We start from the raw sequence: 23,575 nt of genomic DNA on the forward strand, positions 1-23,575 counted from the left end.
AAAACAAAAGCCTCCCTTAACTCTATGATGGCTCCAGCTTCTTTCCCCTTTCGCTGCTCCCTTTCATAATGAATTTCAACGTCTACACTGGTGGGTCCAATTTCTCATCTCTCATTTACTCTCCAACTACCCCAGTATGGTTATAGCACCATGACTCTACTGAAGCTGCTTTTATCAAGACCAACTATCAATGTAACAAGGCCATGTTCCCAGATAACCTCATCTTTTTACTTATTTCTTAGTCAAGTAAAGATATATTCTTTACATACAAGATATACTTGTACTTTGCTGGATCGTTGTACCCTATCTACTCTCCAAAGACTGGGGGTTCCTCACACCTCAGTTCTGGCTCTTCTGTTCTCTCTCTATTCTCTCTGTAGACAACCCACTCATTGCTGTGGCTTTTTATTTTTAATTCTTTGTTTTTGAAAGCATAATTCAGGGACATGAGACCAAATTCAAAAAGCACAAAAGAGTATGCAGTAGTAACTAAGCCTACATGTCCCAGTTATCCAATTCTACTTCCTTGGATACAACTAATGTTATTCATATCTTATTTAACTTTGCAGAGCTATTCTATGTATTTTATAGGTATTTCCCCATCCCCCTCTTTTTAAATGAAATGCAAATGGTAGTCTACACTGGTTGTTTTTTCTACATAAATAATACATCTTCAGTATCATTATATATCAGTATATGCAGAACTGCTGCATTCTTTTTTTCTGCTTTAACTTTCTTTTTCCTAGAGAAGTTGTAGGTTTACAGAAAATTAATGCAGAAAATACAGAGGTCCCATATTTGTTTTCTTTAGTGGCATATGGTATTCTACTCTAAATACATATTAAAATTTACTTAACTAGCCCCTACCGGTAGGCAATTAGGTTGTTTTCAATCTTTTGCGATTGCAAAGATCATTGCAATGGATATCCTTGCTCATGTCATTTTGTACATGTCCACTTATGTGTTGGGATACATTTCCAGAAAATGAATTGCTGAATTGAAACTTACATGAATTTAAATTCACAAATAATGCCAAATGTTCTTCACAGAGGTACTAATTAACACTCCTAACAGTATCGGAATTTTCATGAAATTAAATACCATCACCATATATTAACAGTATCCAAAATCATATCATAGGCTTCTCTTATAAGTTATCTTGAAAATGCAATTATTTATTTTACATATCTACTTGAAAATCTCACAAACATCAAATCTGACATGACTTGATTTTCACTCTCAAATCTGTTCATTCTCTAATTTCCAAACTTTGCTTTATGTGGCCCATCCATAAAATTAGTAGCTCAAACTAAAAACTTGGGAGTCATCCTTGACAGCTCCTTCTTAGTCCTCACATAATCAAAAACTAAGTTATGTCACTTCTATCTCCTGCCTAATTCTTGACCCACCTGCTTCTCTCTTCTTCACAGCCGTGGCCCTAATTCAAGTTTATATAATCCATGATCTGGTAGACTGCATCAACTCCCAACTGGTCTCCCACATCCACTCCGCCACTCTTACAAAGTACTCTATGCAGAGCAGCCAACATGCTCTCTTTTATTTTATTTCTGATTCTACTAACCCCTCTACCCACCGCCAAACAAAACAAAACAAAACAAGAAAAAACAAAAAAACCACCCAACCTTCAATGGCTTCTCAATGCTATTATGAATAAGTTCCATGTTCTTATATGATCTTCAAAGCATTGTCTATCCTGACCACCTCTAACCCCATTTCTGTCCACTCTCCTCCCTCTTCCTTCCTGTCCCAGCTATTCTATTCTTTCAGTTTTTCAAATGCTAATTTATGTTCACTTATCACAGGCTCACTTTGTACTTTTTGTTCAAGATACAGTAAAGTAGCTTTTCATTTAATTATGTGTTTATTCCCTTTCCCCTACTATAATGTAAGCTCCACGAGGGATGGTGACATTTGTTCACTGCTGAAACCCTATCATCTGACATTGTAGAAGCTCAATAACTATTTAGTGAATGAATACAACATGTGTACTAGAAATAATCTTCACTTCACATAAGTCTAAGGTGGAGGAAGGCTAGGATTTATTCTACTGGTGTCTGTAATAATTGTTCTCCTCACTAGAAGGCAAGTTCCTTAAAACATGAGAACAATATCATTCCTTTTTGAATCAAACACTGGTGTCTGACACAGTAGGTAGCCAATAAATATTTTGGTAAATGAAAGAATGAATGAGCCACCATTATAAAACTACACATCTGTGGCTCCTGAATTCCTTACCACCTTTGTGTCAGACACTAGGAATATAAAAAATACTGCACCTTTTCTCTTTAGCAACCAGAAGTCTGAAAGCAAGCAAACCTCAAAGTTCTTCTAGTATTATGCTAACTAATTGTTATGTGCCTAACTTACCAAAGCAGACTTGCCCACGCCTCCTGAACCAAGGACCACTAGCTTGTACTCACGCATGGTGTGGTCTGTTTAAATACTGACAATCTGAAAAACAAAAAATAAAAATCAAAAGATTAACAAATACATTAAGAATACTCTACGACTGAACATCTACATCAAATAACATGGGGTTTTGTTTTGCTTTTGTTTTCCTTAAGACTATTAATGGAAAGACACAGAAATCCATGCATATCTTAACGTAAGTTTATAGGAATATGCCAGACATTTTCATTCACTGAAGATCACCTTAAACTAGACACCAATCATTAGCCTGTTCATATTACTTCTAAGACTGTTTTTGTTCAGAAAACAAGATAACTAAAACCAGTATTTATCTTTTAACTATAATAATGAACCTAACTCATTATGAAACCATCATTTAAACAACTACATATTTGTGGTAGTTTGGAGCTGTATGTACCCCCAGAAAAACATATTCTTAAACTTAATCCATTCCTTTGGGTGTGAACTCATTGTAAGTAGGACTTTTTGATGAGGCTACTTCCGCTAAGTTGTGGCCACCTCAATCAGCATGGGCTTAATTCTATCACTGGGGTTCTTTGTATAAGCAGAATGAAATTCAGACACAGAGAAAAAGTCACAGGAAGCCAGAAGCTGAACATCAATGGAACCCAGAAGACAAAGGAGAAAGGCCATGTACTTTGCCATATGACAGAGGAGCTCAGGATCAAGGATCACTGACAGACAGACAACCCCAGAACATCAGTCTTTGGGAAGAAAGCATTGCTTTGGTGACATCTTGGGCTTTCTTTTAGCCTCAAAACCATAAGCTTGTTTCCCATTGTTGAAGCGGATCTACTGCACTGTATTTGCTTGAGCAACCAAGGAAACTAAACAGTACTGTTTCGAAGTTTCCAAAAATATGAGCTCTAAAATAATGTACAGGCTATTTTATTTGCTATCCTATCATAATTCTATAAAATCTTGTACAGGTGTTAGTAATATACTTGTAAGATACAAATTACTAGAGGAAAGAAAAAATATCTAGCTATCAAGCATTCTAATATAGGTGTAATTAGAATTGAGAAGAAAAGAGGAAAGAAATATGAAGAAATAATGTCAAAACATTTTCCATATTTAATAAAATTTGGGGCTGGCTGCTGGAGATCCTTGGTCCTTGGCTTTACTGTCATATCACAATGCATATGGCAATATCTTCTTTCTCTTTCCAGGTCCCCTAGTTGATTCTTTTTTTTTTTTTTTTTTTTGTATACGAGGATCTTAGTTGTTTTTTTTTTTTTTTTTTATTAAATTCAGTTTTATTGAAATACATTCACACACCATACAATCATTCATGGTATACAATCCACTGTCCACAGTATGAAAACATAGTTATGTGTTCATCACCACAATCTATCTCTCTGAACATTTTCCATACATCAGAAAGAACCAGAACAAGAATAAAATATAAAAGTGAAAAAAGAACACCCAAATCATCCCCCCATCCCACCCCATTTGTCCTTTAGCTTTTATCCCCATTATTCTACTCATCCATACACTAGATAAAGGGGATGTGATCCACAAGGTTTTCAACCCCAGTTGATTTTTGATAAGGGTACAAAGTCAGTGGGGAAGAATTAGTCTCTTCAACAAGGTATTGGAAAACTGGATACCCATATGCAAAAGAATGAAAGTGAACCTCTACATCATACCATATATAAAAATTAACTCAAAATGGATCAAAGACCTAATTGTAAGAACTAAAAACTATAAAACTCCCAGAAGAAAATGTAAGGGAATATATTTAGGATCTTAGGCAATGGAACCTTAAGTCTATACACCAAAAGCCTGAGCAAATGAAGAAAAAAATAGATAACTGGACCTCAAAAAGACAAAACAATCCAATTTGAAAAAGGGCCAAGGACTTGAGTAGACATTTTCCCAAAGAAAACATACAAATAACAAATAAAAACATGAAATGATGTTCAACCTCATTAGCCAATAGGGAAATGCAATCAAAACCACAATGAGATACTACTTCACATATGCTAAAATGGCTTATTATTTTAAAAAATGAAAAATAAAATGTGTTGTGGAGGATGCAGAGAAATAGCAATCCTTCTTGCTGTGGAGAACAGTTTGGCAGTTCTCAGAAAGTTATATATGGAATTACCATAAGATCCAGCAATCCCACTTCTAGGTATATACCCTGAAGAACTGAAAGCAGAAACTAGAACAGGTATTTGCACACCAATGTTCACGTCAGCATTATTCACAATAGCCAAAAGGTGGAAGCAACCCCAGGGTCTACCAATAGATGAAAGGATGAACAAAATGTGGTATACAATGGGATATTATTCAGCTGTAAAAAGAAATGAAGTTCTGAAATACGCGACAATATGGGTGAACCCTGAAGACATCATGTTGAGTGAAACAGGCCAGACACAAAAGAACAAATATTGCATGATTTCACTCATATGAAATAGACTATGCAAATTCAGAGAGGCAGAAAGTTGAGTACAGGTTATTAGGGACAGCAGTGAGGGTGAGGAATGGGGAATTAATGCTTAATGGGTAAGAGTTTCTGTTTGGAGTGATAGAAAAGCTTTGGTAATGAATGATGGTGATGGTAGCATAACATTGTGAACAAAACTAACACCACTGAATTGTATACTTGAAAGTGTTTCAAATGGGACACTTCATGTTTTGTACATTTTATGACAATAAATTAAAACAAAACAAAACAAAAACAACAAATAGCAGCATGGTATAATTAAAAGGTAACCACGTCATTACATTAAATATAAATTGTTTAAACATTCTGATTGGGGAGAACCTAAGATGGCGACTGGGAGAGACAGGGCAAAAAGACACCTCCATGAAAAATACTAGATAAAGGCCAGAAAGTGACCCAGAACACCAGTTCCAGCGATGCACCAGCTGGACAAGGTCTGCTAAATCCACAGGGACCATGCACTTGGTGAAACTGGGAGTCTGCGTTCTGAAACGAATGAGTAAGCTGGCTGAATGTCCGGCAGCCACACTGCTCTGTGGGGAAACCGTGGGTTGGCATTTGGAGGAGGACTAGTATTTTTCAAAAAAAACCCCAAAGCGGCTGCAGATATGGCAGCAAGAACTGCACAGTGAAGCATGGCAGGAACAGGCTGTGCGAACGCCTCAATATCTGGCGTGGCAGAGAGCCTTTTGCCCACCAGCTGCTAATTGTCTCCAAGCAAGGAAGGCAGAGGTGAGCCAAAAGGGGAAAATAACCACACCCATTACAGCCATCTTCCCAGAGGGCTGGGAATGCTCCTGCCCAGCACTGGAGCCACAGCCCAGAGCTGCACCAAAAAAGCCAGTGCGACAGGAAGTATTTCCAGCAACACACACATGCCACAATATCAGGTGTGGACAGTAGCCTTTCGTGCACCCACAGCTAACTGCCCTGGAGCTGGGAAGGTGGAGCTGTGTGAAAAGGGGGAAATTAATGCACCCCATACAGCCATCCTTACAGCAGGCTGTGAATGCACCTACATGGCCCAGAAGCCCAGAACTTCTCTTGAGGGACGGCGTGCACCTGTAAAGTAGCACAACCTTCACTCAGCAGAGGCCCAAGAAGCGCATGGCTTGGAAGAGGGACCCACTTGGAAATCCCAGGGACCATACGTCAATACCAAGGACTTGTGGGTCAGTGGCAGAGACAATCTGTGGCAAGACTGAAATGAAGGTTTAGACTCTTGCAACAGCCTTAAATCTCCAAGAACACCTGAGAGGTTTGATTATTTAAGCTGCCCTCCCTCCGTAACTGCTCAGACACATGACCCACATTCAGGGCAGACAGCATCAACAACACACCCAAACTCAGTGCATCAACTGGACCCCACAAGAATCAGACCCCCACATACCACAAAGACAAAGTTGGGGAGAACTGACTTGAGGGGAATAGGTGACTCACGGATGCCATCGGCTGGTTAGTTAGAGACAGTGTACTCCAGCAAGCTGTACATCTGCCAATTAGAGATTGGGCTTTGAATAATCCTACATATCCTAAAAGAACCCAAACAAGAAAAGCAAGTGCCAAGAGGCCAAAAACAACAGAAAATTTTAAAGCATATGAAAAAACCAGATGATATGGATAACCCAAACCCAAACACCCAAATCAAAAGATGAGAGGAGACACAGTACTTAGAGCAATTAATCAAAGAACTGAAGACAAACAACAAGAGCATGGCACAGGATATAAAGGACATGAAGAAGACTCTAGAAGAGCATAAAGAAGAAATTGCAAGAATAAATAAAAAAACAGATGACGTTATGGAAATAAACTGTTGACCAAATTAAAAAGATTCTGGATACTCATAGTAAAAGACTAGAGGAAGCTGAACAATGAATCAGCGACCTCGAGGACCACAGAATGGAAAATGAAAGAACAAAAGAAAGAATGGGGAAAAAATTGAAAAAATCGAAATGGACCTCAGGGATATGATAGATAGAATAAAACGTCCAAATTTAAGATTCATTGGTGTCCCAGAAGGGGAAGAGAAGGGTAAAGGTCTAGAAAGAGTACTCAAAGAAATTATTGGGGAAAACTTCCCCAACCTTCTACACAATATAAATACACAAAGCATAAATGCCCAGTGAACTCCAAATACAATAAATCCAAATAAACCCACTCCGAGACATATTCTGATCACACTGTCAAATACTGAAGAGAAGGAGCAAGTTCTGAAAGCAGCAAGAGAAAAGCAATTCACCACATACAAAGGAAACAACATTAGACTAAGTAGTGACTACTCAGCAGCCACTATGGAGGCAAGAAGGCAGTGGCATGACATATTTAAAATTCTGAGAGAAAAATTTTCAACCAAAAATTCTTTATCCAGCAAAACTCTCCTTCAAATCTGAGGGAGAGCTTAAAGTTTTCACAGACAAACAAATGCTGAGAGATTCTGCTAATAAAAGACCTGCCCTACTTGAGATACTAAAGGGAGCCCTGCTGACAGAGAAACAAAGAAAGGAGAGAGAGATAGAGAGAAATTTAACAGACGTATATAGAACATTACATCCCAAATCATCAGGACACACATTCTTCTGTAGTGATCAAAGATCTTTCTCCAGAATAGACCATATGCTGGGACATAAAACAAGCCTCAATAAATTTAAAAAAATTGAGATTAGTCAAAGCACAGTCTCTGACCACAATGGAATACAATTAGAAGTCAATAACCATCAGAGACTTAGAAAATTCACAAACACCTGGAGGTTAAAAATGAGGGGGAGATGAAAACATTCCTGGATAATCAAAAGCTGAGGGACTTCATCACCAGTAGATCAGTCCTATAAGAAATGCTAAAGGGAATTGCACAGGCTGAAAGGAAGGGACACTAAACAACTGACTGAAACCACATGAAGAAATAAAGATTTCCAGTAAAGATCACATGGTAAATATAAAGACCGATACTACTGTATTTTTGATTTGTAACAACTCCACTATTTACTTCCTACAGGATGTAAAATACATCAAGTGTAATGATAAATCAGTGGTTTTGGACTCAATGTAAAATATGTAATTTCTGACAAGAACTACATAAAGGTGGGGGAATGAATGGAGGAGTATAGGAACATAGTTTATGTGTCCTATTGAAGTTAAGTTGGTATCAAAGAAAACAAGATTGTTATAGACTTAGGATGTTAAATTTAAGCCCCACAGTAAACACAAAGGAAGTATCAGAGAATATGATAATAGAGATGAAAAGTAGAGTATGGGTTCCGAGAAGTAGGGGAAGAGGCAATGGGGAGTTAATAAGAAATGAGTGTAGGGTTTCTGTTAGGGGTAAAGGGCAATTTCTAGTAATGGACGGTGGGAAGGTGATGGCACTGCAACACTGTGAATGTGATTAATCCCACTAAATGGAATGCTTGGGAGGGGCTGAAATGGGAAGATTTATACCGTATATATGTTTCCACAAATGAAAAAAAAGACAGTCAAATAGATAATTAAATACCATAGATGATCCTGGATGAGATCTAAGAATAGAAGAGAAAAGGCTCAAAAGGACACAACTGGGACATAAGAAAAAATGAAATACAGAATGTAAGCTTTAAATCAATGTTAAATTTCTTGAACTTCTTAACTACACTTAATGTGATCACATAAATGAATATTCTTGTTCAGAGGAAATGTATATGTGAATTATATTATTTGTTCAAGGATGTGTGTAACTTGCTCTCATATGTTCAGAAGACAGAGCAACAGAAGATGGATGATAGGGAGGAAAAGAATGAAATGGTAAAGTGACAAAATATTAAAGTTGATAGATCTGGGTATTGGTGGAGGGGGGTTGGGGTATGCTGGAGTTCTGTGTATGGAGTTTGTATTATTTTTGCAACTGTTCCTGTAAGTTTGAATTTATTGCAAAATAAAAAGTAAAAAAAAAAGGACAAAACCAATCTATAGCAACAGAGAGTTGCTTGGGGCCAGTGGAGGTGGAGCAGGGGTCCTGACTACAAAGGAACAAAAGGGATCTTCTGGGGTTGATGGAGATTATCTGCATCTTGATTGTGATGGCAGTTAAATGGGTGTATACATTTAAAATAGGAACATTTTATTATGGCCTTTAACTTATAGCCCAATAGTTAATTTAAGAAGATCCAATGGGAAAAAAGAAAGGGAAATTTCCTATAATACCAAGTATATAGATAAGAAGAATAAATTAGTAGACTATACAGCAGACATGAAGCAAGTATGAATTTTGTTCTGAATCAAACATTTACAAATTATCTCCCATGTACCTGTTCTATACTAGGTGACAGAGATGCAAAAATGAGAAGTATACTTTTCCCATCCTCAAGGAGCTCAGAGAATAGAGATATAAACAACGTTATTAGAGAGAGAAGATTAAAGGGTGAGGAGAATTGAGGAACAGGAGAGTCCAGGACAGTTTTTCAATGGAAGTAACACAAACGTTAAGTCAAAAACTGAAAAGGAATTTCTAGGTACACAGGTAACAGCATTCCAAGAAGAGGAAGAAGCTTGAACAAACACACTAAATCATTAAATACAGATGATTCAGGAGATACCAAATAGTTCAGTGAAGCTAGAATACAGGGTTTTAAAAGAAGGTGAAAGATGCAACTCAGTATGGAGACTGGGTTATGCTTGCAAAGTAATTTGCCATATTAAAATATTTATGTTTTATCTAATAAATAATGGAGAGAAAATAAAATGATTTTTAAGAAGTAATATGGTTGGATTTATATTTTGGAAAGATTAATGATGAGAGTACATAAAATGGACTGAAGGAGAAACTAGAGGCAGGGAGAACAGTTAGGAACCTACTGCAACAGCTCCGATGGGAAAGGACAAGGGACATGTACAGTGGTATTAGAATTGAAGAGGGGATAGTAGTTTTCCGAAGGTAAAATTAATAGGACTGTAAATGATCAGATTATTATTAATGGAATGGAGAAGAGTCAACAATAACTCTTAGATATCTAGCTTGAGCAAATAAGTGGCTGGTAGTATATCTCCACTTAAGACTGGAAATACGAAAGGAGGTTTAAAATGCTTTTTGTCAAAAATTAAGCTTGACATTCCTATTGGAAAACCAGGTAGAAATAACTCGTAGATATTTTAAAATTCAAGTCCAGAAGCTTGGTAGAGACAAATGGACTAGAGGCACAGACTTAGGAGTCACTAGTACAAAAGAAAGTAGTTGATGAGATCAATCAAGTAGAGAAGAAAGCTAAGAACTGAGCCTGAGAAACAATCACATTTTGATACATAGATCAACAGGGAACCTGAGGAAAAAGTGAGGTGGGAGCAGTTTGTGCTGGGCAGTAGGCATCCTATGCCTCTATCTGTATCAGATGGTTCCCTCATTTTCATTAAATAAAAAAAAAAAAAAAAAAAACCTAACAGTTAAACACAACAGAATATATTTTATAAAAACAGATGCTCATTTCCCTTACCCCCTTTTCCAAGCCTTCAGTGATTCTTAGTTTAAGGAGTCCTGTCATTCTAAATAAGATGTGAATTAATCATTTCTCTTATACAAAGTGGGTATATAATAAGAGGGAATCCTAATATATAGTGAGGCTCATTTATATTGCCAAAAATGCCTGCAGCTTGTCTGGGGCAACAGAATTTGGAGAAAGCACTCAGACAAATGGTCAAATTATTTTGGGTATTCTGCAGCAATAAATTTTTGGGCCCTTATTTCTCAATTCAAGTGGTAAGATATTCAATTTATAAAATTGTTTTTCATTTACTGTATGGAAAAAAAAGTATTTTCTTTACACCTAACAAATGCCATGGGTTAAGAAAACATGCATGTGCACACACATGCAAATACAAGAATAAAACAGCTCATATGAGAAAACACAAAAAAATAACAGATAAGGAATAATGTGGGTTAATACTTTCTTCCTAAAGGGAGTTAGTTCTAACTCATTACTGCCAAGTTAGAAACCACTATGTTCTTCCAAGCAAATCTTATGCCTTTTTATGGAAATCTCTTGTGCCCTGCACTTACAGCACAACACCAAAAAATATCTCACTCTAGTCAAGATTTCCTGACAAATAAGGAGGAAAGGAATAAACATTATACTATGTTTAAATTATAAGTCAATCTTGAATCCCTAACATTATGGTTCAGGTTTTAATGTAACAACTTTTTCATCCTTCCTTCAGCAAAAATACTTCTAACTTTCACAAAACAAACACAACTTGATTTTTTTGTGTGTGAAGCAAATTGATCCCAACTTTCTCATTTCTGTATTCTTTAAATACGTAAACTAATGAAGTAAAGGAAGAAGTATTTCCTACCGTACAACTGAACCTGCAAAACAAAATTCCTTAAAGGAAATTTGGTTGTGATGAGAAATTCTGGAGAAAAAAAATTTATATGAAGGAACACTGAAGGTAATTCCTTAACAAGCAGTTATATTCATGGTTACATATAAATTTAAAAACAGGGGCAACTCTACCACAGGATTTACCCTTGGGAAGACTGTTGCTGCAAAGGAGAGGCTAGGCCTCCCTATAGTTGTGCCTAAGAGCCTCCTCCCGACTGCCTTTGTTGCTCAGATGTGGCCCTCTCTCTCTAGCTAAGCCAACTTGAAAGGTGAAATCACTGCCCTCCCCCCTACATGGGATCAGACACCCAGGGGAGTGAATCTCCCTGGCAATGTGGAATATGACTCCCAGGGAGGAATGTAGACCTGGCATTGTGGGATGGAGAACATCTTCTTGACCAAAAGGGGGATGTGAAAGGAAATGAAATAAGCTTCAGTGGCAGAAAGATTCCAAAAGGAGATGAGAGGTCACTGTGGTGGGCACTCTTACGCACAATTTAGACAACCCTTTTTAGGTTCTAATGAATTGGGGTAGCTGGTGGTAGATAATTGAAATTATCAAACTACAACCCAGAACCCATGAATCTCGAAGACAATTGTATAAAAATGTAGCTTATGAGGGGTGACAATGGGAGTGGGAAAGCCATAAGGACCACACTCCCCTTTGTCTAGTTTATGGATGGATGAGTAGAAAAATAGGGGAAGGAAACAAACAAACAAACAAAGGCACCCAGTGTTCTTTTTTACTTTAATTGCTCTTTTTCACTTTAATTATTCTTGTTATTTTTGTGTGTGTGCTAATGAAGGTGCCAGGGATTGGTTTAGGTGATGAATGTAGAACTATGTAATGGTACTGTGAACAATCGAATGTACGATTTGTTTTGTATGACTGCGTGGTACGTGAATATATCTCAATAAAATGAAGATTTAAAAAAAAAAAAAAAAGAAGCCTCAATATTAAGAGAAAAAAAAATACATAGGAACAAAGAACAAATAAGAGAAAACGAAAATAATGGAAAGTTGTCAGACTTGACCCTAAGTATATTAGTAATTACATTAATAAAAGTTCAATAGAGAAAAATAAAAATTTAAATATAAAACAAAATAAATAAAGCAAAAATTGACAGAATGAAAGGGAAAACTGGGCAAATGCACGACGATTGGATTTTAACATTTCTCTCTTAGTAACTGATAAGCCAGGAAAACAGAATCAGTCAGGCTATACAGAAGATTTGAAAAACATAATGAACCAACTTCACCTAGGAGACATATACAGAACACTACACACAGCAACTGCAAGTTACCCATTCTTTTCAAATGCACATAGATCATTCACCAGAACAGACCATGCTGGGCCACAAATCAAGTTGCAACAAATTTCAAAGGACTGACAGAAGTCCTTTTTCAGTAGTTTCTAAATATAATGAAATTAAACTAAAAATCAATACAAAAACATAACTATATAATACCAAAACATTTGCAAATTAAGCACAATTCTAAATAACACATGGGTCAAAGAAGAAATCAAGACGGAAATTAGTAAACATTTTGAACAAAATGATAATGAAAATATGACTTCAAAAATTACTGGATTGGGAGAACCAAAGATGGCGGCTAGGTGAGACGGGGCAAAGAAACACCTCCGTGAAAAATACTAGATAAAAACTAGAAAGTGACCCAAAACACCACTTCCAGTGATGCACCAGCCGGACAAGGTCTGCTAAATCCACAGGGAATGTGCATTTGGTGAAACGAGGAGCCTGCATTCTGAAACGAGTGAGTGAGCCCGCTGAAAGTCCCGTGGCTGCACTGCGGTGTGGGGAAAAGGTGGGCTGTGTTTGGAGATGGACTAGTTCTTTAAAAAAAAAAGCCCAGGAGTGGATGCAGATACGACAGGGAGAGCCGTACAGTGAAGCACGGCGGGAGCAGGCTGGGCTGACACCTCGGTGTCTGGTGTGGAGGATACCCCTTCCCAACCTGCTGCTGATTGTCTCAAGACCAGAGGAGCAGAGGGGAGCCAAAAGGAGAAAAAAAAAAAATGTATTCCTTGCAGCCATCTCCCCAGCAGGCGGGGGACGCTCCTGCCCGGGGCCAGACCCACAGCCAAGAGCCGCGCCAAGAAACCCAGTGTGATGGGGAATCTTTCCCGCAGCACTACACACAAGCCACAATATTGGCTGCGGACAGTGGCCTTTAATACACCCACGGCTGATTGTCCTGGAGCTGGGAGGTGGAGCTGTGCGAAAAGGAGGAAGTTAACGTGTCCCATTCAACCATCTTTGAAACGGGCTGGGAGTACCCCTGCATGGCCCAGCGACCCAGGGCTTCCCTGGTGGGCTGGTGCACACTAGTGATGTGGCGCGGCCCTCCCTCAGCAGAGGTCCTGGAGGAACACAGCTGGGAAGGGGGAACCGCTCGGAAATCCCAGGGACCCTACGTGAATATCAAGGACTTGTTGCTCAGCAGTAGAGACAATTGGTAGAAAGACTGAAATGAAGCCACAGCCTCCTGCAACAGCCTTAAATCTCCAGGAACACCTGGGAGGTTTGATTATTAAAGCTGCCCTGCCTGCCTAATCACCCAGATACACGCCCCACATTCAGGGTGGACAGCACCAGCAACACACCCAAACTTGGGGCACCAATTGGACCCCACAAGAATCAGACCTCCACATACCACAAAGACAAAGTGGGGGAGAACTGACTTGAGGGGAACAGGTGACTCGTGGACGCCATCTGCTGGTTAGTTAGAGAAAGTGTACGCCACCAAGCTACAGTTCTGTCAAATTAGGGATCAAGTAAAGCAAATGCCAAGAGGCCAAAAACAATAGAAAATCTTAAAGCATATGATAAAACCAGATGATATGGAGAACCCAACCAAAACACCCAAATCAAAAGATCAGAAGACACACAGTACTTGGCACAATTTATCAAAGAATTACAGACAGGCCACAAGAGCATGGCTCAGGATACAAAGGACATGAAGAAGAGCATGGCACAGGATATAAAGGACATAAAGAAGATCCTAGAAGAGCATAAAGAAGAAATTGCAAGAATAAATAAAAAAATAGAAGATCTTATAGAAATAAAAGAAACTGTTGGCCAAATTAAAAGACTGGATACTCATAATACAAGATTAGAGGAAGTTGAACAACAACTCAGCCTCCTCGAGGACCACAGAACAGAAAATGAAAGAAAAAAAGAAAGAATGGGGAGAAAAATAAAAAAAATCGAAACAGATCTCAGTGATATGACAGATAAAATAAAATCTAAATTTAAGACTCATTGGTATCCTAGAAGGGGAAGAGAAGGGTAAAGGTCTAGAAAGAGTATTCAAAGAAATTGTTGGGGAAAACTTCCCAAACCTTCTACACAATATAAATACACAAAGCATAAATGCTCAGGGAACTCCAAATAGAATAAATCCAAATAAACCCATCCCAAGACATATGCTGATCAGACTGTCAAATACTGAAGAGAAGGAATAAGTTCTGAAAGCAGCAAGAGAAAAGCAATTCACCACATACAAAGGAAACAACATAAGACTAAGTAGTGACTACTCAGCGGCCACCATGGAGGCGAGAAAGCAGTGGCATGACATATTTAAAATTCTGAGAGAGAAAAATTTCCAACTAAGAATACTTTATACAGCAAAACTCTCCTTCAAATTTGAGGGAGAGCTTAAATTTTTCACAGACAAACAAATGCTGAGAGATTTTGCTAATAAAAGACCTGCCCTACTTCAGATACTAAAGGGAGCCCGAGGGACTTCACCACCAGTAGATCAGTCCTATAAGAAATGCTAAAGGGAGTTGAGCAGGCTGAAGCAAAGGACACTAAACAAATTGACTGAAACTACATGAAGAAATAAAGGGTACCACTAAAGATCACATGGTAAATATAAATACCAATACTACTGTATTTTTGATTTGTAACTCCACAATTTACTTCCTACAGGATCTAAAATACATACATTGTAATGATAAATCAGTGGTTTTGTACTCAACCTAAAATATGTAATTTTTGACAAGAACTACATAAAAGTGGGGGAATGAGGGTGTACAGGAACATAGTTTATGTGTCATATTGACGTTAAGTTGGTATCAAAGAAAAGCAAGATTGTTATAGATTTTAGATATTAAACTTAAGCCCCATGGTAAACACAAAGAAAGTATCAGAGAATATGACCATAGAGATGAAAAGTAGAGTATGGGTTACGAGAAGTCGGGGAAGGGACAATGGGGAGTTAAGAAAAGAGTGTAGGGTTTCTGTTTGGTGTGAAGGGAAACCTGTACAAATGGATGGTGGGAAGGTGACAGCATTGCCACATTCTAAATGTGATTAATCCCACTAATGGAATGCTAGGGAGGGGATGGAATGGGAAGATTTAGGCTGTATATATGTTTCCACAATTGAAAAAAAAAAGACAGTCTAAATAGATGACAATTAAATGCCAAGGATGATCCTGGATGGGATCTGAGGATGGAGGAGAGGAGGTTCAAAGGCACATGGATGGGACATAAGGAAAAAAAAAAAAAGGAAATATACAATGTAAGCTTTGTATCAAGGTTGAATTTCTTGAACTTCTTAGCTGCGTTTAATGGGATTGCATAAAAGAATGTTCTTGTTCATGAGAAATGTATATGTGAATTTTATTGTTTTTTCAAGGATGTATGCAGCTTGCTCTCATATGTTCAGAAGACAGAGCAATAAATGATGGATGATAGGGAAGGAGAGAGGGAGGGAGAGAGGGAGGGAGGGAAAGAGAGAGAGAGAGGGAGGGAGGGAGAGAGAAAGGAAAGGAAAGGAAGAAAGAAAGAGAAAGAATGAAAGAAAAAGAAAGAAAGAAAGAAAGAAAGAAAAAGAAAGAGAAAGAAAGAAAGAAAGAAAGAAAGAAAGAGAGAGAGAGAGAGAAAGAAAGAAAAATAAATGGTGGTGTGACAGGATGTTAAAGGTGGTGGATCCGGGTAACAGGGGAGGGGGGTCGGGGTATGATGGAGTTCTATGTATGGGGTTTGTATTCTTTTTGCAACTGTTCCTGTAAGTCTGAATTAATCTCAAAATAAAATTTCTCATTAAAAAAAAATTACTGGATTGTGGAGACGGAAGAAGATGCTGGCACAGAGAGGAGTGGAAGCTAGTTTGTCTCCCTGGAGCAACTAATAAACAACCAGGAACAACTAGTAAATAATCTGGAATAACTGAGGGGGGACAAAAGTGAATGTACAGTCATCATACACCAACATGAATTGGGAGGAATGCCTGAGATCGCAGCATAAAATCCAAACTGCGGATCCAAGATGGGGGCCCCCTCCCCCCACGGCCCGAACTGCAAAGCCTCGCGGTGCTAGAGAGCAGCTCTCTCCCAGAAAGCAAATATAACTCAGCTGAGCTCAACTGACCTTGGAGAGCAGGAAGGTGGCCACGGACTGGCCCTGAAGGGGGCTTTCTGTCCCTTTTACAGCTCAAGGGAGAAAGCCTCAGCCATTTTCAGTTACCAGCACTCTGACCCCGACAAGGGTGGAGTCAGCACAGGCAGAGAGACTATTCAAATGTAAATGACCTCTCTCCCTAGGGGGTGTATCTTCTCTAAGAGGAAGAAAGTGGTGCCTTTCAGAACCAGACCCCAGAGCCTAGGGAAAAACAGCCACAGTCCACACCTCCTTACACCAGTCTGGAGCTACAGGCTGAAAGGCGCCACCTGCTGGGCAGAAAAACACAATGACTTGAGGCCTCACAGGGTGTACCAATCTTCTAAGACACACCCTCAGGGAGACCTGATACTACTGCCTCCTTCCAAGACCTGAGCCTATTCTGGTCTGGGAAAACCTGATGGGGGTAACCAAGGAAACCAGATGCCTAGACAACAGAAAACTACAACCTACACTAAGAAAAACGAAGTTATGGCCCAGACAAAGGAACAAACTTACCCTTCAACTGAGATACAGGAATTTAAACAACTAATCCTAAATCAATTCAAAAAGTTTAGAGAAGATATGGCAAAAGAGATGAAGTATATAATGAAAACACTGGGAGTACATAAGGTAGAAATCGAAAGTTCAAAAAAACAAATGGCAGATTCTGTTCTTTTTCTAACTTAAATTGGATCCTGGGCTCATTAATTTTCCTTCTTTTCCTATTAATATCTCATACCCTCCATCAGGGATCACTGGCCTTCTACGTAAGTATATCTTTTTAAATTTTTCTTAGTGATGTTCATTCAATTGATGGTAAAACCTCCCAGTTTTTATTTGTCTGAAAACTTCCTTTGATAGCTTCAAACCTGAAAGATATTTTAACTAGGCTTAATAGATATTTACTCTCAGCACATTGAAGTTACTATTCTATTCTATTTTGTTTTCCACTTTTGCTCTGAATAACTGTTAGCAGATCTTTCGTATGTAATCCGGCTTTTCTCTCTGGCTGTTTTTAAAATCTCCGGTTCACCTTTGATTCTCTATAACTATGATGTGTCTAGATTTAGATTTTTAATGTCCTGCTTTAGATTTATGTGACTGCTTAGATATGTGTCTCTCTGCAATTTTTGGAAATTTTCTATTGTAATCTCCTCAAATATTATCCATACTTGATTTTTCTTGACCTCTGGAATTCTGCTTAGATAACAGTTAGGTTCTCATGCTCTTCTCCTGTTAGTTAGGATGTAGACTACGCTGCTGTAATAAGAGACCCTACAGTGGCTTAAACAAAATTCAAGCTTTTTTTTTTACCCCTCGCACATAACAGTCTGAAGGAACAGTCCAAGGCTGATTTGGCAGCTTAGTAGATTCACAGAGTCAAGCTCTTATATCTTGTTGGTTTGTCACCTATTACCCTCTTCTGCAGAGCTAAAAAATATTTCACTGTGTCCACCTTCCAGAGTCAATGGGATTGAAAAAAGACGAGGGAAATTTGGGCAGATAATAAAAAATATATTTACAGCCTCCTCCTCCCCAGCCCCGAGGATCCAGGGGAAGGTGCGGATGTGTTGGACATCCTCACCTGGACTGTGTTGATGTTGTCACAAACATTGGGACTGGCGGTTTGATGTGCTGAGCCCTCGATCATGGGACTTGCCCTTATGAAGCTCGTTACTGCAAAGGAGAGTCTAAACTTGCATATAATTGTGCCTAAGAGTCTCCCTGAGTACCTCTTTGTTGCTCAGATGTGGCCCTCTCTCTCTAAATGAGCCATCTCAACAGGTGAACTCACTGCCCTCCCCCCTACGTGGGACCTGACTCCCAGGGTTGTAAATCTCCCTGGCAATGCAGAATATGACTTCCGGGGATGAATGTGGACCTGGCATCGTGAGACTGAGAGTATCTTCTTGACCAAAAGGGGGATGCAAAATGAGACGAAATAGTTTCAGTGGCTGAGAGATTTCAAATGGAGTCGAGAGGTCACTCTGGTGGACATTTTTACGCACTATATAGATAACACGTCTTAGGTTTTAATGTATTGGAATAGCTAGAAGTAAATACCTGAAACTGCCAAACTCCAACCCAGCAGTGTGGACTCCTGAAGACAATTATATAATAATGTAGATTACAAGGGGTGACAGTGTGATTGTGAAGACCTTGTGGATCACACCCCCTTTATCTAGTATATGGATGAGTAGAAAAATGGGGATAAAAACTAAAGGACAAATGGGGTAGGACAGGGGGATGATTTGGGTGTTCTTTTTTCACTTCTATTTTTTATTCTTGTTCTGGTTCTTTCTGATGTAAGGAAAATGTTCAGAGATAGAATGTGGAGATGAACGCATAACTATGTTATCATACTGTGGACAGTGGATTGTATACCATGGATGACTGTATGGTGTGTGAATATATTTCAATAAAACTGAATTTAATAAAAAAAAAAAAACTAAATAGAAAAAAAAAAGCTAAAAAAAAAAAAAAAAAGATGAGGGAAGGGGCATACCCCCTTTCCTCTTATGGACATGACCTAGAAGTTGCAACCATAACTTTCACTTGGCGTCCCAAATTGCCAAAACTGAATCACAATGGGCAAACCTTACTATTTCAGCTGGACAGCAAATCATCCAGCTAATTCATCCATTGCTTAGAAGAAGGAGAATGATATCAGGGAAAACAAGCAATCTCTGCTACAATTTCCAAGTTTCTTTTCTTCTCTTAAATATTTTCCATCTCTGTCTTTATTTTGGTTAAATTATTTTTTGGATCAACTTCTAGTTAACTAATTGAGTTTCAATCTACTATTAAACATATTAAATGTAATTTGGAGTAAAGAAAACACTTGAAAATTGACTGTGGCAATGAATGTACAAGTATATGATGATACTGTGTGCCACTGACTGTACACTTTGGATGGGTTATATGGTATCTGAGTATATCTCAATGAAATTGCATTTTAAAAAAAAAGGTCAAGGTGAATCTTCCTGGTGAGAAATATACATTAAGTAGCAGAGGAATTCACACCACACCTGCAAAGAGGAATCTGCCACAACTATACAATTTCAGTTCCAATACTATTCCTTTAGGCCTACAGTTGTCAAAAGGTTCCTTTGCTTTGAAAATCTTATATGATCAATGTGCATATCTTCATGAGTGAGAGTCATGAATCTACATTTAATGAAAAAAGTCCATCATATTCTAAAACTAAAATTATGGTAACAATGTATTATAAGAATATCATCCATAATAAAAGCATGATAATTTGATCATAGAGCAATACTTTATATTTTGTATCCCTATATTTTTTTAAAAGAGGGGAGTGAGGGTAGTAGTATCAGAATCACCTGGGCAGAGAATCTACCATGCCTTAGGCAGAGAATCTGTCCACTTCTTTTCTTTCCCACTACCATGATTCTAGTCTAAGAAACCATTATTGTTCTTTTAGGACTAGGAAACAGCATCTTAACCAGTTCACTGTTGCTCACTCTAGTTCCTCCAACCCTACACCAAATTTGTCCTCCATAGTACAGCCAGAGTGAACTTTTCAAGATATAAATCTGATAATCACTGCCCTCCTTAAACAATTCAAGGGTTTCCTTTTGCTCTTAGAATAAAGATGAAACTGCAAAACAAGTCCTCAAAGCTCTTTTATTTGGGCCTATTCAATTTGTATACCAGCAACAATGGTCATCTTTCAGTTCTTTAAAACTGACATGCTCTATTCTACTAAAGGACTTTTGCAGGAGCTCTTCCCTTTGCCTGAAACGCCCTTTTCTTCCTTCTCTACTTAGTTAACACCTGCTCTCTTTCATAGATCTCAGCACAAGTATTATCTACAGAAGATATCCTTACCTTCCTCCTAAGTCAAAAAATCTTATACTCTCTCAAAGTACCAGGTAGCTTTCCTTAGTAATACTTATCACAGTTGCAATTTGATGTTTATTTTTTATTTGTAATTATTGATTAATATCTGTCTCACCAATCCCAAATTAGACTATAAGCTCCAGTTCATTTGTTTTGTTCACGTAGCACATTAAAATTGACATATAGCGTATGTTAAGTAAATATTGCTGAATGAACTAATGAATGAATGACTATTGTAATGAACTGATACTAAGTGATGATTTATAGGGGACTGTCCCACTCCAACACACAGTTTTAAAATGAATACTCCAAATATTTACATACTTATATATTATGGCTTTGTGTAATTCATATAAACTAAAGTATTTTAGATTATAGACTTAATAAAATATATTAACTACTACTAGGAGAAATATTATCTGTCATGTATAGTAGTCTCAGAATTAATGGTAAAAATTACATGTAACAATCTAATTTACCTTACATATCTAGGGTGTCTGTAAAATGATCTGTCTTTACATTCAACTACCACAATGTTGTCATAAATAAGGAACTTTTATCTAATTCTTTATCAAAAAGATCCAAGACTTTTAATGATTCATTCCAGAGTTCAGTTAGGGAAACCAATAAATATATGTTGGAAGGCTGAATTTTGCTGCATAGACGCATAAAAAAAATCCCTAAATGACAGTTTTTCTGGGTATCAGTATGAAGTAATATAAAACCTAATTTGAGAAGAGTCATTAGTCTGAACTTTTTCTAGTAAACAATAGGAAAATAAACATTTTTGTGAAACAACTCAAATATAATAAGTTGGTTCCTACTAATGCAGATTTTCACATCATGAGGCAAATGAGTTGAGAATCTCAACTAGCACTTGTACTGTTTTGAGAAGGCTTCCAAAAAGCCAACAAGAAATTAAATGATTTCCTTTATACTTTGTTTCAATGTGTTTTTAAAATATTCTCACTTTATTGATGGCAAGTTTACTTTAAATTGTCAGTGATGAAGGTCACATATGACAGCTATATATATCACCAGACTGAATAATTTTCTTGAATCAGAGAAACAAATGTTTAAAAAAGACATAAAAGAAAGTAAATATACTACAAAAATCTCAACTTTACTAAAATTATGTTACCTTAAATCAGATTAAATCATAAAACTAAAATGCATTTAATGCATCAAAAAGATAAAAATGATAGAGATGATCTCCATCCTATCTCTCCATCAAAACTTTTCCTCCTAAATGTTTAAAAATGGGAATGCTTCTAATAACAGAAAAAGGGGAGAATATCACAGTATTCAAAAATATCCTGCACACTGTGCCTTTCGTCAGGATGTGTTCTTGGATGCATGAGCTGTCAAAAAAGAGTATATACTGTATTCTCTTTTAAGGATATAGTAAATCATCAAAAAGTGTCAACAGTAAACTTCTGACAGGAAACGGAAAGAGGGTCACTTTTTATATGTATTACCATCTACTTAGTAAAATGAATATTCTTCAGTAACTGTTATCACAGGCAAATAAGACACTTGCAAAGCATGCAGAAAATTTTGAAGACAGTGACTAATACTCTCTAGGTGGGTCAAAAACAAAAAAAAAGAAAAAGAAAAAGAATTTCCCTTAAAAGATGCATTTGACCAGCTTTACTAAATTATGCTATATAGCTAAATATATCAATTCTGGAATCTTGATAAATGCATTTCTAAAATTTACTCTAATTTCATTCCCTTAACATTGCCACACAAACCATATATTCATAATCTTAAAATTTAAGCAAGACACAGCCAACGAAAAAGTATGAATTTAGAATACTTTCTAAAGCAAAAAGGCATAACTGTCATTAAGTTTCTGAAATCTTTATTCCTTAAAAACTACTTTACAACAGAAATGCTGTGACTATCCTTGGTACAGAAGGTAAAATCATGTGACCAATAGCAACTAAACCTGTACATAGCATTCTATAATTTACAAAGCTCTTTCCTTTATATTTTTCTAGTTAATCAAAATAAAACCTATATACCATTACTCCCACTCTGAAGATGAGAAAATTATAAGGTTTAACGGATTAAATGACTTATGCACAAAGTAACTAGGAGGCTGCAGTCAAACCTGTTTCCAGATTTTAAATGCCTTTCTCCTTCCAAGATATTTTGCTTTGTTATATAATTACAACAACACAACCACAACATTAATAAAAACAGCAAACATTTACTGAGTGCTTCCATGTGCCAGGCACAGATTAGGATGTAAGTATTAGGAATCTGCCCAAGGTCATATACATCTAGGGAGAGAAGCCAGGATACAATACAGACTCCACACTCTTTAACCAATTATGTTTGCCTCTATTTGTGTATACACATACCAGACTGTATATGCTTAGAAAACCTTTGGAGGGATTCAAAGGAAACTAAAGGACATGGCTGCTCCAGGGGAACCAGGGGACATGAAATGATGGGAAATATTTCACTGTATACCTTGTATGAATTTCTTGAAGGCCATGCAGAGGTAGGGGTTAGGGATAGAGTATTACAGACATGGAATTCTATGAAGAAAGGCACAGACACAAGAGAATAAATGGTCTAACAGAAAAACCATTAAGGAAAAAAAAAAAGGCAAGGTGGCTTGAGAATTAATAGTGAAAAGTAGAGGAAAGGAAGGGAGTACACATGTGGTTTAAAAGCAGGCTAGCTGCATGACATCCTAAGAACTTGAATCTTTCCTATCAGAGGGAGAAAGCCACATAAGGTTTCTAAACCAATTTGAGAGAAAAAAAATAGCTCTGTGAGCACTGTCTAGGTTGAAATAAAGGAATGAAAAGCTAGATGGAGACAGGGGACAAGATGGAAGGGCAAGGAGACCAAGTTTTTTTTCAAGTGCCTGTTAAGGTCACTTATCACTTAGTCTTCAGCAACTCTTCAAAACAGGTTATTATCTTCCTCTTAAAATGTAGATAAAGATGCCATTCCTAGTGACCAGAACAGTGTTTGACAAATAGTAGATGCTCAATAAATAGTGAATAAATGAAGAAATGGCTGTGCCTGGATTCA

At 37.5% G+C, this 23,575-nt stretch overlaps 1 protein-coding gene across 1 annotated transcript in view; it reads right to left on the reverse strand.

The window, feature by feature from the left end:
* RAP1A (RAP1A, member of RAS oncogene family) overlaps positions 1-23,575 on the reverse strand; it is a 115,496-nt gene that overhangs the window by 23,334 nt on the left and 68,587 nt on the right. Inside the window, exon 2 of the mRNA XM_037826380.1 lies at positions 2,389-2,472. Coding sequence (XP_037682308.1) covers positions 2,389-2,445 — 57 coding nt within the window. The 5' untranslated portion in view covers positions 2,446-2,472. The remainder of the gene's footprint in view (positions 1-2,388; positions 2,473-23,575) is intronic.

This window comes from Choloepus didactylus, chromosome 2 (genome assembly GCF_015220235.1).
Source record: "Choloepus didactylus isolate mChoDid1 chromosome 2, mChoDid1.pri, whole genome shotgun sequence".
NCBI classification, from domain to species: Eukaryota; Metazoa; Chordata; class Mammalia; order Pilosa; family Megalonychidae; genus Choloepus; species Choloepus didactylus.